Source organism: Eptatretus burgeri, chromosome 8 (assembly GCF_056783735.1).
Source record: "Eptatretus burgeri isolate ZD-2024b chromosome 8, Ebu_testis_v1, whole genome shotgun sequence".
NCBI classification, from domain to species: domain Eukaryota; kingdom Metazoa; phylum Chordata; class Myxini; order Myxiniformes; family Myxinidae; genus Eptatretus; species Eptatretus burgeri.
Genome location: NC_140968.1, coordinates 29,182,197 through 29,199,338, shown reverse-complemented (window position 1 = coordinate 29,199,338; position 17,142 = coordinate 29,182,197). Strand labels below are relative to the sequence as shown.

At 45.3% G+C, this 17,142-nt stretch overlaps 1 protein-coding gene across 2 annotated transcripts in view; it reads right to left on the bottom strand.

The window, feature by feature from the left end:
- LOC147021423 (leukocyte elastase inhibitor-like) overlaps nucleotides 1-17,142 on the bottom strand; it is a 92,773-nt gene that overhangs the window by 74,739 nt on the left and 892 nt on the right. The window contains exons 2-6 of one of the 2 annotated variants that reach the window (XM_085891346.1): nucleotides 9,238-9,375; nucleotides 8,212-8,335; nucleotides 5,966-6,108; nucleotides 5,198-5,443; nucleotides 4,446-5,082 (exon numbers count right to left, since the gene is read on the bottom strand). The exons of the other annotated variant lie outside the window; for it this stretch is intronic. Of the exons in view, the coding sequence (XP_085747472.1) occupies nucleotides 4,672-5,082; nucleotides 5,198-5,443; nucleotides 5,966-6,108; nucleotides 8,212-8,335; nucleotides 9,238-9,375 (1,062 nt within the window). The 3' untranslated portion in view covers nucleotides 4,446-4,671. Of the gene's footprint in view, nucleotides 1-4,445; nucleotides 5,083-5,197; nucleotides 5,444-5,965; nucleotides 6,109-8,211; nucleotides 8,336-9,237; nucleotides 9,376-17,142 lie in introns of those variants that run through there. 2 annotated transcript variants of the gene reach the window in all.

The window sequence follows — 17,142 nt, the reverse complement described above, 5'->3', positions numbered from 1 at the left end:
ATCAATACATATACATACATGTACATATATACATATATATATATTTATATATATATATATATATTTATATATATATACATATACATCCATACAAGATGAGAGTTTTAGTAATATATAGATAGATATGTCGGACACCCATTTATCTGAACTTTCTTGAGCATTACTTGGTTCCTCCTAAAGACACAAGGGTAGTACAGCATGCAAACGAAATTTTTTTGAATGTGCTTTATTTTATATCGTCTGGCATTTCCCACAAGCCATGGAATGTCCCTTCTTTTCCATAGTTTGCCACATAGCACATACCATAAAAAGGGGCTTTTTGTACACCCCTGGCATTTTCCTTAAGAATATCATGGGTGATGAAGGTCAAGTTTCATCAAAACTGGGTGTGTGGTTTTGGAGAAGAAAGGGGCAACCCCCCTCCCTCACAATCCATCCATTTGGACCATACTCTGTGCAGAGCGTTGGTGCTGCCAAAGCAGTCTTCGGGGCTATTTGGCAAAATGCTGGACAGGTCGCCACTCCAACGCAGGATACTCGAATGGTTCAATAAGCCCACCAGCCTAACCATTAAGCAACCACCGCCCTTCCCCACTGCCATAAATTCCCTCTATAGACCCCTTCAGACCCCATTTTTAATGCAATGACGATTGATGAAAGTTGTGGTCAAACCTTATTGAAATCTTATGTGTAGATTCTAAGAAGAAGTTGCAAGTATTTGTGGACGGACAGACAGACTGATGACATGCCACCCCATAAGCTCACCAGAACTACTTTAGAGGTGTGCTAAAAACCATCCCTGGGAATATTATTACAAACGAACTTCAGTTGGAAGCTGTCCGGGGCTCAGCGACGATCCTGAAGAGAGCCCTCGGCACAAAACTTTGAGAACAGAAAACTTCACAGCTTGATCCATGAATCGTGACATTTTCCTTACGAATAATGAAGGTGGATGCTTTGAGCCCACCCTGGGAAGACTCCATTCCACATTCTGAAACCCACATATGTAGATACCAATAAACAACACACACATTTATTAGTTTTGATGAAGTATATACTTGAACACTGTGTGGGGTATCATGTCCTGTGAACCCTTTCGTCGTTGTTTGTTCTCCCTCCCTTCAGACCAACTTTGAGTAGCACACAAAAATAAAAAAAAACAAGAGCTCATGAAAGAGATAATGGATAAAGCTCAAAGGCCCAGATCAAAACATCAAACTAAAACCTCTTGAGTGTGTTCAGTTACCAAGTTTCTTGCATAATGCTTGCCAAGTGGCTTAAGCACTCAAGCAAGCACTCCATTCAAAACCGTTGATAAGGAACAGGTAGCTTGGCAAACGATAACGAGCTGCTTGGTAACTGAACATACCCCAGGAATCTCCATTCCACCCTGGAGCGTAATTCACATGGCAATAGTGTCTTCAAATTTGAAGGCACATTGCAGGCTTACACCACATTTATTAATTCCATCCAGATATCAATACATCTTTCTCAATGCGAGAGAAAATGCTCAACACCTTCTGGGACGTGACTAAATGTGCAGACACCAGTTGCATGGCAACCAATATGTCATTCAGGTGAAGACTGCAATGTTCCAACCACATGTGGTCCATCAACACCTATCCGTTCCTCCTCTAGTTTGTAGAAGGCACATGTGATACCCCTGAGAAGTTTCTAAAAAAGAATGTTGTGCTTTAAGAAGACCATAACTCTTGCCAAGAAGAGCGAAAATGGTTTCTTTTCAATACGGGATAAAGAGAACTCCGGATATCTTCTTCTTCTGCTCTTCTTCTCTCGGTCAAGGGTGAGGTTCAATGGTACCAAACTTCTTCCCTGCCTTGACCATGATACTTACTCCTCCACTTCCATCTCTCTTCACTGTCCAATTACTTCCACCTTATTAATATCCCTTCTCACACAATCTTCCCATCTCAACTGTGGTGTTCCTTGTTTTTTTTTTTCCTACCTTGCTCCCTCAACCTATCCACTCTCTTTGCCATTCTCTCTTCCCTCATGTACACCTGGTGACAAGCTCTCTTCAGCCGGCTTTTTGTCAATCTCCCCATCAAGCATTCTTGCCCATGAATCTCCTCCCTCAGGACTTCCAGATTCTTTCTATCCACCCTCTTCATTCCCTCCACTCTCCTGACCCAGTTGTTCTCAGACCTGCATCCTCTGTTGTTGTCTCTCTGTCAGTGCAACGGTTTCCAGACCGTAAAAGTAGTCTGGCATTACTCAAGACACCAGAACTTTCCCTTTCGATTTGCTTGATCACTTTCTGTCTGCCATCAATCCCTCTAACCTCATCCACGTCTTCACACGCACCTGAATCCTCCTCCTCACCTATGCCTCCAAACTCCCATCCCTGGTCACTATTCCCCCAGATACTCAGACCTATTACCCTGCCTTATCTATTTCCCTATAACCCGGCACATATTCATGTCTTTTCTCTGCTGCCCGAACCACGTAATCTCAGTCTTCTGCATACTCATCTTCAGTCCATGCTTTCTGAATGCCTCCTTCCACTCCACAGGATGTTCTGCATCTCCTCCTTACTCCCCGCCATGACAGCCAGATTATCCACATAAAACATCCTCCCCAGAATATCTTTGAGCCTACCTCACGTCCCATTCCCACAAAGGGATTAGGTGGGGAACTCTTCCCCTCTCCTTCAACACACTGGCACCCAGTTCGGGCATGGCCCAAACCACTGCATGGGTCTCCAGGGTGCGTAGGTATTCCAGGACTTGAAGAACTGGTGGCTGGAGATCAATTTCCCTGGCCGATTTCCAACGGGTACGAAGATGCTGAAGCTGCTTCACGACACGCCGTGACCGTTCCTGGTGAAATTTTCCAGTGCTTGACCAGATCTGCATCCATCATTAGGAAGTAGTCCGTCACCCGGTAGGTCATCATTCAATCTCTATGATCGTCTGGCGTCTCCAGGAAGCGAGGAACTGAACCACCGAAGGGAGTGCGGGTCGGACGTCTGATCAAATAGGAATGGGGGGAAACCATCGGCAGAGTCTGACTCCGCCATGGCCCTCCACCCACCTGCTGGCCGCTGCCAGCCAGGGTTGGGACAAGCAAGCCAAATTGGCATCCCATCGGGAGCCGTAAGCAGGCGAAGCCCTGTCCCGCCTGGTATGGTGGCCAGTGACACGTCCACACCTTCTTGACGCCAGACCCTCATGGGGCACAAGCCCAAAGCCACTCACTTGGTGAGCATACAGAGTAAACCACGGCATCTGGCCCAAGAGGCCAGCCCGGGGTGAACCTCCTGGAGCACTTTGGTGATCCAGACAGCACATTCAGGGCACCATGTCATGAGGTTCCAGGCCGCAGACCCGAGCACAACCTACTAGGGAAGGTCTTTGGTATGCTCCGCAAGTCGGAGCCGAGTGCTGACCAACATTTTAGGGCAAATACCCAGGCCCAACGGCCAAAGGACACTGCACTGGTGCACCTCCACACGCCGTGAGACCACATTGGGCAGCTCTTGCTCTCGCACTTCTGACCAGTCCAGATGAATATTGGATCTGGACTGAAGTACTCTGCAGGTTACACCTGGAGCATTGGCCATTGGCTCCCAGTGCAGTGAGAAAACCTCTTCGATGAATATCCCATAATGCGCTGATCAGAGGTGTTTGCCTGCCGAAAAGTGGCTGCCCGAAAGAGTGACCACCTCCGTGTCAGCAAGCTCCACCAATGGAGATCAGATAATTACTTCTGGAGAGGAGTTGTGATGAACTTTGATCAGTTTAGAACAGAAAGTCATTGAAGCAGGTGCCAGCTATCAGATGCACATACATTTTTTAAATGTAGTTTTGCCCACTACAAAGTCAAAGGTGGGGGCTACAGAGAGCTACAAGCTACACAGTAGAAGCAAGATCCATATCCATCATCTTTAGGAGGAAACCTCATCATAATTTTGGAGGAACATACCCACGAAGGACAAAAAGAATAACAACGGAGCTGGAACACGAGAGCACCATTTCCTGGATTGGCACACGATAGTTTCTTATTTGCAGAGGGAGAAGCTGTGTCACCAATAATGCATGGATATTCAAGGAAAGAGTGAACCATCCTCCTCGAATCTAGATAGAATCAGTAATCACTCAATGGAGATCTCCATCTCTGAGAACCAAAACACTTGAAAAAAAACCAAAACAACCCTTTCGGAGACTTTTGCACAAGATGGTTGATATGCAATGTTCAGCAAGTCCTCCAACAAGTTGCACTCTTACCTCTCTCCATCTTCTTGTGGGTACATCGTTTCCTCCCCCCTTTTCACCCTCCTGTTCATTCCAGTTCATCCAAGCACAGTTTCTAAAGAACCTTTTGTATGATAAGGAACCGAATAAGCATGAAATTTGCATTAGTGGTGAGAGCTGAGAAACAGACACAGTGAAGACGTTAAAACAAAATCTATCCAATTGGCAAACTTTGTGAAGAATATGCAAATTTATTTGTTTGCAAATGACAAAATAAGACAGTAAAAGCCACCATCACATTATTCCATTTTCCCAGCAATATTATGTGTGATTATGTGGAATGCAGTTCATACATTGCAATTATTCTACCATGGAAAACCCTATAACAGTTACCCCTGCTGTAAATCTAGCATCAATTGTGAAAGTGCGAAGAAACAAAAAGTGATCAAGGTCTGTCTCATGGTGAATCACAACGGCCCCAAAATAGAATGGAACCCGAATTGTTATGCCGAATGAAGAAAAGGAATGGATGATCAAACCGAACAATTGGTGATGGTTCAGTAAATGCACAGGTCAACATCAACACTGCAGCTGTTGCAGCTGCTGCCTCTGTGCCTTCCTCGTTGACCTCGACAAAGGCTTTGTGCACGACGGCGGAGACAAAGAGATCTCGGTTTCCGGTGATTCCCGAGAAGTCAGCATTGCTTAATGAGAAGGCATCCGGCATGCCCAAGTCGCTCAAAGGATTCTTTAACCCGTAAGATTCTTCCAAACGAAACTTTGGCAGGAACACTTCCACTTTCTTCTGAAACATTTTTGATGAGTGTGTCCACTCTCTCAATTTCTCCAAGTTCAGTTCCTTTTCAAGCTGTTTGGAACCACAAGCAAACATTTAAATTACATTCAAACTGTTGTACTTTTCTCACATGGGCATACATTGACATGATGCCGTTCACACCCCTGTGCACCCACACCATTTTTACCTTCTTGAGACCAGTCGAGTCATCAGTGATGGATGAAGGCATCAGAAGCAGCATACTTAGTTCGTTATCAACATATGGAAGCTCCAAAATGTGCACAAAGTTTTCAGGAAGTACACCTGGCCCAAAAAGCACCTGTGGCTGCTGCTGCTGCTGCTGCTGCATCGAGGGAGGGTCATTTCCAAATTCAATGGATCTATACATGAATTTGTCCTCTTGCCTCATCATTTGCACCTTTTTCGATTCAATCTGTTTGCAAGGGTAAGAAGAACGATGTTTGTGTCATTCAGAAAAGGTTCAAACATTTACACTCAAAAGTTATGACATCACAACTTTGTGTCCATCCATCCATCCATCCATCGGGACAATACTCTTTGCAGTGCGTTGGTGCTGCCTCAGCAGTCTCCTTTGCTATTGGGCACAATCCTGGACAGCTCGCCACTCCGACACAGGATTCCAGAAAGCTGGCACTCATTTTGCTGACATCAGAAGGATGACACGCAAAATGAACTCCACCTGCTATTAATTCAACATCGGAGTGGGATTTGAACTCAGGATCCTAGGATCCCAGCCCACCACCCTAACCATTAAGCCAACACCAGGCATAACTTTGTGTCAGTGAAAAAAAATTGGAAAATACAAATTGCAAAAGTAAACAGGTTTCAAAGATGGCATTGAAATTGAACTTGGCAAAGATAAGAACAAAAAGTGAAGAAATTCCATCAAGAAAATCAAAAATGATTTTAATTTTTTAACAAAACGAGGCCAAACCTTGCTCAGGAAGAAATCTGCTTCATGCGTTGCATCTGGTTTGAACTTCTTTTCCCAGGTCCCCTTGAAATAGATGGCATTCACAAGGACCATCCGTGTCATTGAATTGATAAGATTTTTAGCGAGGAGGTCTTTTATTTTCCCTGCAAGGGAAAGAAAGATGGTTTTAGAACCGTAGTTCCACATTCTTTTCACTAATCAAATGATGTCTCCATCTTAACATACAGACATTGCTGGTGATCAATTACCTGAAAGTATTACATTCATAAACTAGAAAGGCACTCGGTGAAGTGCATACCTCCACCACGTAATGCCGGATCCACGAGAACATATCGGGCCCAATACATTTTTAAAATATCATGCTATACAGTACTATATCGTTTTTATCCCCATCTGTCAATGGTGAAGAATCACTGTAAAAATTCTAGTAGTCTGATCCAGATCCGGATCTTCACCAAAATCTAACCAGTTCCTGCTTGTCACACACCGAACCTGTCCACAAAATTTCATCCGGATCCGTCTACAACTTTTTGAGATATCCTGCACACAAACAGACAGGCAGACAAACAGCCAGAAAGGGGTGAAAACATAACCTCCTTCACCTTCGTTGGCAGAGGTAACTAGAAGAGCATTCGGTAGAGCACACAACTTCGCCAGGCTGAACAGTTCACGTTTTGTATCCCACTAACATGCCGGATCTGGATCCGAACTTCCAAAATATAATCAACTTGTTCTCGTCATCGAACCAACTCATCTACCAAGTTTGCTCCGAATCAGTCCATAACCGTTTGAGATATCGTATTATATCGTTTTCATTCCCACCACTCAACGGTGCAGAATCACTTGAAAAATTCTCAGATCTACATCACAATCCGGATCTTCACCTGAAATTGAATCAATTCTTTCTTGTAACACACCCAACCTGTCCACCAAGTTTGGTTCGAATCCGTCCACAACTTTTTGAGATATCGTTCTATATAATAGTTTTTGGCCTGATCTCTCAATTGTGACTTGACAAATCATCTGACAAATTCTCGGATCCACATCTGGATCTGGATCTTCACCAAAACCTAATCAAATCTTGCTCGTCACACGCCCAACCTGCCCACCAAGTTTTGTTCGAATCCATAAACAAGCTTTGGAGGTCTGGTCTGAAACCAAATTGGTGATCCGAGATGAGGTTTTTTGGAGAAAAGGAAGGATTTCACATCAGCTGTGATGATTAATTCCATGACCTTGGTGATGATTGGAAGTCAACTGATATGTCTGTAGTTAAGGGGATCCGTTTTTGCACCTTTTTATGTAATGCTGTGATGTTCGTGGATTTTCAAGTTGATGGAAGGTGACCGAGCGCAAAATGGGTGAAAAGGGCTGCGAGTCGGCTAGCGGAGTCAGCTGTGGTGCTATTTGAAGAGAGGGAATGAGTTGAAGGGGAGCATCCCCCAAAGACAGACTAAAAATCATTGCAGAAGAACTGAGATATATTGAATGAAGAAAAAGTAACTCTAGCCAAGTCGTGCCAAACCATAATGTTGAAAATAGGATGCAGAAGATGGACAGTTATCCTTTCAATCGTTGTGTCGGTGGTGCAACAGTTTGGTGATCAGGTAAGGTAGTTATTACAAATCCACTTTCTCCGAGTAATCCCTCGATTTTCCCTGAATCTGAAGTATGAAATGACTTCAACAATCCTTCTGCATTAAAGTTGAAATTATTTCATTCCGGATGTGGAATCTTGCTTTTCAGAGTTCCAAAATGGCAGCTCTGGTTCCACTTTGAGATTCATAAAAACTGATTTCTGGACAGAAATAACTCGGAAATTTGCCGAAGTTGCAGTTACCGTCTCATGATGTTGATAATAGGAAATATCCAGAATGATTGAAATAATTTTGATAGACATGGGCGTTCTCACGGTGGATTATCCTTCCTCATAATAACTTCTTCCTGTGGGAAGCATGAAGTGCTAAAACTGAGTCAGAGGACAATTCCTGAATCTTCGTCATGTTTTTGTTGATGATATCCATTAATGCCATCACAATGCACACACGGGTAATTCTCAAACGGCAAGGGGTATCCCATTAGTTTTGGTCAGATGTTTGGTAACAGTTTGACATTCACAAGGACATTATATTTATAACTCTTGGTGTACAGCATAGCTTGGTTTATAAGGATAAGTTAAGGCCAGATTGAGGGAGCCGAGAGTCGAAGGAGCTCAGGGTTCAAAGGGTTCATTATTGATTTCCTACCAGCTGTCTGCTTTTCAACCCAGTTGTTGATCTTCAGTCGGGAATCCTCCGGCGCTTTTACAAAGTCCAGAGGTTCCAGCTCTGCCCGGTAAAGCTTGAGGGTGGTTTCCAAGAAGTCCTGCAGGTGCCAAGAACAGTATATGGTTCATAATGAGGAACAACTTTGTGAATCGTGACAATCTGTAGTTAATCGAGTGAACATTGCCAAAAATCTTGAGTAAATGCATTACTCAATTTAAACCACATGGATTCAACAACCTGGACTAAACCGGAGCACATTATTATTCGATGCATGTCACTTCCAGAATGAGGTTAAAATCTATATTCCATATAAATGCAAGTTGTGTGATTCTGTCTGAACGGGATAAACGTCGTAAACACAGCACACATCATGCTGAATTATAGATACCTCATCTAAGAGATCTTGAGTCCAGACAGTGCATGCGGAGGTCTACAAATAGCACACGTCATCGCAGATCCTCCGAGCAAACTCTCCTAAATATTCCACACTCCATGAGGAACAAATTCCCCGACAACAGCTTTTTTGAAACTGGCTTCTCTGCTTATTGTTTTATAAATCAATGATTCAGTCACAAATGTTCGGATAATTAATCTTTCATTTCTCTTGTAGCCATGACTGGTCTCTTATGTAAAGGGCAAGTTGTGGTCCCAAGAGTAATAAATAAATGATGTCTTGTGATAATGTCGGAAGAAGTTATTTGGGAGATAAATCAGGATCATGGACAAGTCCTCTCAGTAACTTGCGGATAATTGGTGGTGTTGCCGTTTCAAATGCAGCCTGTGGATGCTGGTTACATCATTTCTGGAAGCGCGGTTGTGCCACTAATGCAGTGCCCTTGTCACGAGTAAGCTGGTACTAAATTTGCTGACCTCGGAAGGATGACAGGCTGAGTCAACCCACCTGCTACTACCTCAACGAATAAGTTAACACGAGGAATTTTCGGATCATTAAACCCTCTTTACACTTATTAAGACATTGCATGCGCTCGACTGTCGTACCTGCAGGAAAGTGAAACCCTCGTGTCCATACAGGCGATTGGCCATGTGTAGAGTGTATTTCGCGTGTTGAGGATTCACAGCATCATGCAGTAGTTGATAGCTCTTGTGCAGTGTATCACCACTCTGGTCGTTAAAGTGCAGCACCTACATAAAAAAGGGGACAACCTTAATCATGTGACCATACTGTGAGAAGTGGTGGTGCACCACACGCAAAGGCGACAAAGGCAATCATCAAGATGTGCGCAGAGGAACAGGTTTAACAGTTTTTAAGTCACATTCTTGTTTTTCGTTATACAGTTCATGTAAGTATTCCTCGAGTGGCGATTTATCCAAATCTCCATCGGTCGTAATTTATGAGGGAGAAATACTTCATATAGAAAACGAGTCATCTTGGATCAAGCTCAGGGTGGCTCAAGCCCCCTGATCAAACAAGCTCAAGCCCAAAATCCCCTCCGAAAACTCCATGTATCCAAACCCATCCTCTGTCGTTACCAGACTTGTAACCATGACGTACAAGTTAAGATTCCATGCTTTGTGTGGTCTCGGCATTTAGCGGAACCTCAAACCCCCGTCATGGTGGTGCTCAATACAAAACTGGTTCAGTTTTCTTGCATCTTGACACGTAACCTCAAACCCAGCCTGCTGCTGCCATTCCTCTTCGGCCGACGTATTTTATAGACAAGAGTAAGGTGCGATGTCTGTTAATCATCCGTACAGCAAGTCTTTGAACCTGAAGAGAAGCCATGCTGACATCGAGATGTTTTACACTTCAAGATACCTGATGAGATGACATCATGAACAGACAAGAAACCACACTACTATCGGTTGTGGTGGTGAGATAGTAGTTTCAGTAAAGTACACAAAATATTGTTAGGGGAAAGGGGGGGGGGATGGTGGACAAGGATAATTTTTGGAGACCAAAAGGGTATTCACAGTGTTACATTTGAACGTTTACGGAAATATTTATTGTGAGACCATGCTCCCATTCGACCACATCAAGGTTGGATGATTGCACAGGTGGGTCGCTGTCGTCATCGTCATCTCCATTTATGGGTTTCAGAAGGTGGAACAGTGCATGGTGGGTTATCAGTTTATCATCCAGTGCGTGTATATATATATATATATATATATATATATATATATATATATATATATATATATATATATATATATATATATATATATATATATATATATATATATATATATATATATATATATATATATATATATATATATGCCTGCCTGGTGTTGGTGCAGTGGTTTGGGCAACGGCTTGGGATCCAAGAGGTCCTGAGTTCAAGCCCCGTTGGGCCACTGAATTAATACACCAGGGAGTTGACTCAGCCTGTCATCCTTCCGAGGTCGGCGAAATGAGTACCAGTATACTGGGCCGGTGTATACCCCGGTTAAAAATAGGTGTACCATATCCCTGTGTGTCGTAAGAGGCGACCAGGGTTGCGTCAGGAAGGGCATCCGGCGTAAAACAGGTGCCAAATCACTATGCGGATCATAAGGATGATCCGCTGTGGCAACCCCTAACGGGAGCAGCCGAAAGAAGAAGAAGAAGAAATATATATATATATATATATATATATATATATATATATATATATATATATATATATATATATATATATATATATAAATATATATATATATATATATATATATATATATATATATATATATATATATATATATATGCCTGCCTGGTGTTGGTGCAGTGGTTTGGGCAACGGCTTGGGATCCAAGAGGTCCTGAGTTCAAGCCCCGTTGGGCCACTGAATTAATACACCAGGGGGTTGACTCAGCCTGTCATCCTTCTGAGGTCGGCGAAATGAGTACCAGTATACTGGGCCGGTATATACCCTGGTTAAAATAGGTGTACCATATCCCTGTGTCGTAAGAGGCGACCAGGGTTGTGTCAGGAAGGGCATCCGGTGTAAAACATGTGCCAAATCACTATGCGGATCATACGGATGATCCGCTGTGGCGACCCCAAACGGGAACAGCCGAAAGAAGAAGAAGAAGATATATATATATATATATATATATATATATATATATATATATATATATATATATATATATATTTTTTTTTGTTGTGGGCCAGGGTCCGGTGGCGAGAACGACCACAAGGTGGGGGATTCCAGTCCCGGAATCCAGACTCCCCGGAATTGTAGGCCGTCGCTCACGGATAATTCGGTGACACGGCAGGTTGCTTAACCGACCATGGACGCCAATACCTCAACCACGTGGCGTAGGGTCCTCCTGTCTAGAATCAAGTTACCTAATTAACCACGCGGTTTCAACTACTGGGGAACCACACCCTCGGTACGCTTTGCCCAAACCGGATCACTCTACCGACTACGGTAGAGTACCAACTACCAACTCTACCAACTACCTTTCCGGATTGGATGCAGCCGAGCGGAACTGCCAAGGACGTACCGGCGAGAAGGAACGGATTATCAGGAATAAAGACCCGGGTAAACTTAGATCCGAACCATGTTGCACCAATGGAGGAAAAGACAAAGACGAGCTGGGAACATTTCTACAATTATTTATTTACACGAAACCAGGGAAAATCATGTGGCACAGGAAAAAGGTTTATTGGTGTGTTACGCAGGGGAAAGATGACAGAGGTATGTTGTGACAATGATGCAAGCAACTTATGAAGGCAGACAGTGCAGACTTGACGTGAGATTAATAAAAGCAACAATCACAACAATAAAGATCTTAAACAGGCTTATCTAACGGACAGGCACCACACACTCAGACACACACTCAGACAAAATAAACCCAATGAAAAGAAAAGGGGACCTTTTGCAGCCAGGGAGGGAGATGAGGTCACCGTTTCTGGTACCTGAGCGTTTCGGGAGAAGGGATGCTCCGTGGTGCGGCACCTGACAAAGGTCGTGCAGTTCGGTCCACAGCTGCACATATGGAGATCGTGTCCGTCAAGGAGCTTGAGTGGAGAGAACGGAGTCCGAGACGAGAAATTGAGCAGTCGACAGGACCAGGCAAGAGACCCGGGCGAGTTCGTGTGTGCGTGGACCAGCAGTCGGGCCGTCGAGGCGGGACGTGGTCAGAGCCAAGCAGCAGAACACCTTCACAACGACCCCGTCAATAACAACTGCAACCTTCCAAGCCTTCTCCCACTCAAACGAACTCCTTTTTATCCCATACAACTCTACTCTGAGGATTGCTTCGTATTTTATAGTTCATGGAGCTCGGGGGTTGAGCCATAGCGAAGCCGACGTCATCGTTCATCCTGATTGGACCGGGCCTTCATGCGGTCCGCCTTCTTGGGCGGGGTCTCGCTAAAGGTCGGCAAGGCCTGGCCACACCACGTGTCTGGGTTTGGCAAGGTGGAAGCCGAGATGGAACTGCCACAGCAAACATCAGGATTCTGACTCTGAAAACGAGTCTCTGGGTAGGCGCTCGTCACGCTGTGGTAAGCGAGGCGAGGGTGCGAGGCAAGCGAGATGAAGGTACCATGGTTCAAATAAAAGGGGAAATAAAATAAAAGGGGAGAAAATGATTTATTAACCTAACTAAAAGCCCTAAAAAGTGCAACGCACCCCCGTGTTTTCCCGCTACACACAAGAAAGGGATCTATCTGCACATGTCAGAAATGTCGATCACCCTTCACCAAGGTATGAAGACGTCGATGCACTTGAAAGAAAACTGTTCATTGCCCAGCGCTTTCTCCTGGCTTTTGCTGAATAGCAAACACTCAATTCCAATCCAAAGTTGGGGGCTTCAGCGCACGTTGGATAGCATCATACAACCTATCTCGAGCTGCCTGTGTTACCTCCCCATCCCACTCTGCCTCCTCCTCGGCTGGCCGGTTTGCTTCCCTCCTGGCCTCTCTCCACACTGTCGGCGAGAGAATCGACTGGCACACGATGCCAACATCCCGGTGTGTACATCGGTGTGTTACCATCCATTGGGCAATCAAATCACGAACTGTCTGCGGTTCATTTCGACATTCCATAACTCGGTCAAGCATCGATCTCAATTCATGTTCCTTAAACAGTTGATATACCAATACAGCGGCTTGGGGGCCTCTAGCTGGAACCCCTTTCCGCCGCTTCTATTGCTTGCGTGGCTGGAACGATTTCTTGCATGTGGTACATAGGGGCAGGGCTGCCGCTCCCCGAGCTATTTTACTCTCCCCCACACATATGTCTTCATAATCCTTACCTGAGATCGTGGGATATATGGACTTATATGGTCGCCCAGTCGATGGGCTAAACAGCTGATATTGTGTAGCTGGCTGAGATAGCCCCAGCGGTTGGTATGCCGGGGGTTGGGGTGTTAATGGTACTTTCCCGGTATTAGAGTACCCCTGCCCCGGTGCTGCAGACACCGGGGCAGTTGATGAGCCATGTCCTATTATTTGGCTCGGTGCCGGCACTGATGCAGCCGCATCCTTAATTTTCCGCTCCGCACCTTCGAGTTGACCCTGAAGCTTTAGCACTTTACCCGCCAATGTTGCTTGCTTGGCTGTGCTCGATCTTTTAATTGTTTCCGCCTGCCATATTCCGAATGCCAGCCAGTTTACTGGTGTTTCCTTCATGGACAGTTTAGGGCGTCTCATCAACTCTTCCGGCAGATTCTACACTACCGGCAGGTCAAACGACCCACTATTTGGCCACGGTAAGTCATCCTTAAGCGTCCATTTCGCCCAGCAATCATTTTGTTCCACTGCTACCATCCCATGTAACTTAAACATTTGGTAAGCAGGTGTATCTCGAGGGGGTTCGTTCTCCTCCTCTCGTTTTCCTGATTTGTTTCCCATCGCTATTGCTGAACCCCTTCTGGAGTTGTTCTCAGGTCCGACTAGGCAGGCTTAGCCATATGCCCTTGGCCCTCAAACTCCCCATTCAGGACCTTAAGTTACCTACCCCTTGATAAACAATAAACAGTTCTCTCTCCACACTTATCTTTACCAGTTCTTTTGTGCGAGGACAAGGGCAGAGGCAGGGATGAGCGAAACCTGGGGTGGGAAAGGGAGTATCTAATTTAAACTCCCCAGCACAAAGGCTTACCTTATTCAAATTGGTCACCGGCGCCGGCTTTCTCTCTTTGGTCACCAAGGGTCCATCCCCACCTCTCCTCCACTTGTCTCAGCCCACTGCTCACTACGCCAATTGTCGGAACGTCGATCACCCTTCACCAAGGTATGAAGACGTCGATGTACTCGAAAGAAAACTGTTTATTGCCCACCAATACATGTACACGGAGAGCAGCAAAACACCAGGAACACCAATTACATAACTTGGGAAGGGTGCCGCTCTGTCAGAGACGGTTATATTGTTGTGGGGCCGGGTCTCGGTGGCGAGCACGACCGCTAGATGGAGCAGTAGAGTCGGCTCCACCGAACACCTGGAATTTAGGTCGCACCCTTCTGATAAATCCGAAAGGTCACAGGTCCCTTATCAGACCGAAGATCGCCAATAGGTCGACCACGTGGGATAGGGTTAATTGCCAATTTCAATTTACCTAAATACCCACGTCATCCAAACTATCGGGGAAATTCACCCTCAGCAGGACCTGCATGATCCAAGCCATTACCGAGCCTAATCTGAGTCGTACCCCGAGCGAAGAGTACCAGAATCCTGCCGTGCCGATCGCACGATTACGGCAGCAATGAGACCTCCTAATTCCCGTTCGCAGTGCAGCAAACCAATGGCAGAAAGAACAAGGACGAGCTAGGACATTCAACAAGAGGGGATATATTTTACAATAATGGGCCAAAACTGGGAAGCGAGACAAAGAGCAGATTACAACCGAATATATTCCAATGTACAATGACGCAAGCACTTAACGATTCTAGTTAGAGACGGGCCCACACTCAGACACACACCCAAAGAAATGGACCCCGTCGGGTCTTTATTGAAGGTTTCCAGCTCGAGGGAAGATGAGCTCGAAACCAGAGCTATCTTGGACCTGTCAACCTCGTGTGGTCTTCGACGTCCTGGACCGGCGGGTCTCGAACCCGCAACCACGATGCCACTCCAAGTACCAAGGATGGAGGATGAAGGGCGGACGCCAACCAGCGTGAGGGCGGACAAGGCAGCGAGTGCCAGCAGGCAAGGCCAGGCGATCCGGGGTAATCCGGCAGACAAAACCCAACTCTCCCACCAGTCGGATCGCGCCGAACAATTATTCACTCCTTCTCCAGAAGGGAGGAGCCGCCTCCTCCGACCCGCTCTCCCTCACTGGACGGTTTTTGGCATGCAAATGCGCTCGTCACCCCCGTGATTGGCCAAAAGGGGCGCCAAGTCAGCTGATTGGACCGGGGGGGGGGCGTGGCGGGCGTCACGGCGGACCGCCCCTCAAACAAGAAGAGGAGTAATATTGTCCTGCATTGGCTCTCATTGGCCGACCGACGGCAAACTCGCTCGCATCTCTCTGATTGGTCGAGAGAGAGACGCCAAGTCCTTCTTGAACTCCGTCCACCGTGAGCATTATGGCATCAGGATGGAGCGAAGGTGTTGTTATTGTTGTAACTGGTGTAAAAATGTAAAAGAAAACCCTGACTATCAAAATAACTCCACAGCAGACGAACATTTAATCACCCATTAAACATCGGACGGGACCCTACCTAGAAACACATACTTACCGATGCAACTGATCTATAAGGACTCTGGCTGTTGTGTGCTCATGGCTGCCAGATTCATAACAATATCACCCTCTTATATAGTCAGTTTTATTTTTGGACAAGTGTTTATCTCACAATTGTCCTTCCGTTCAACCTGACCAGCTGCAAGCAGTTGGCTTGTTTCATTACAAGAATTGTGGAACAAAAGTAAAGATAAGAGGAAGTAAAAGGTCACTCCCTAGCTCTGCTCACACAGCACTCCTCTGGATTACTCAAGGTTAACCACAATCTTATCTCTGCATACACTGTTCCAATGTTCTCTTTAATAAGCAGCCAGCAAGAGTATATTTTGATTAACAACAAGCCTGCAAAAGCAAATAAGGAACTTGGGAACAAGCAAAGCTAATAAAAAAGGTACAAATCCCAACACAAATATACTAATGGAATAACTGACTTGGGACACCTGTATGTTGTATGCATACGGTTCCGAGAGCCATAACAGTGTGTGTGTGTGTGTGTGTGTGTGTGTGTGTGTGTGTGTGTGTGTGTGTGTGTGTGTGTGTGTGTGTGTGTGTGTGTGTGTGTGTCTGAAGGGATTATGTGATTGATTTGGGCACGAGCAGGATTTTAAAAAAACCCAGCCTTTTTACAGCCATTTTTCCCTGTGGAGCAGAGGTCAGCATTTTTTGTGGGCTCCATGCAATCATGGATCCCTACGCCAACCCTAATTGCTTCTTACGACACACAGGGGTATGGTACACCTATTCTAACCGGGGCATACACCAAGACCAGTACACTGGTACTCATTTCGCCGATCTCAGAAGGATGACAGGCTAAGTCAACCCCCTGGTGTTAATTTAGTGGAAAAACGGAGTTGAACTCAGGACCCAAGGATCCCAAGCCACCACCCGAACCACTAAGCCAACACCAGGCTATGCACGAGCAGGATCTTGCAAAATAAATGATGGAAGTTGCTAAAAAAATAAAAATAAAACCAATGTCACCCGCAGGGTGACCCGTATCTTGCCAAAAGATGACCACGTGTGACTTCTTTAAGGTCACACTGAGGTGAACAGAGCTGCTATCCACCAGGAGCGACTACTTGAGGAATATCTGCCTACGAGAGATTCCTATGAGAATCGTTCTACAGAGTAACCATGAAAAATATGTTTGACTCATAACGTCACCAAATGACGTCATAATGTCTCAAGCTTGACATCTAGAAAGCACTCATCGGGGTGTTCAATTTGAGGTACTACACGATATGGTTCCTAAAACTTGAAAATTTGACCTTGGGG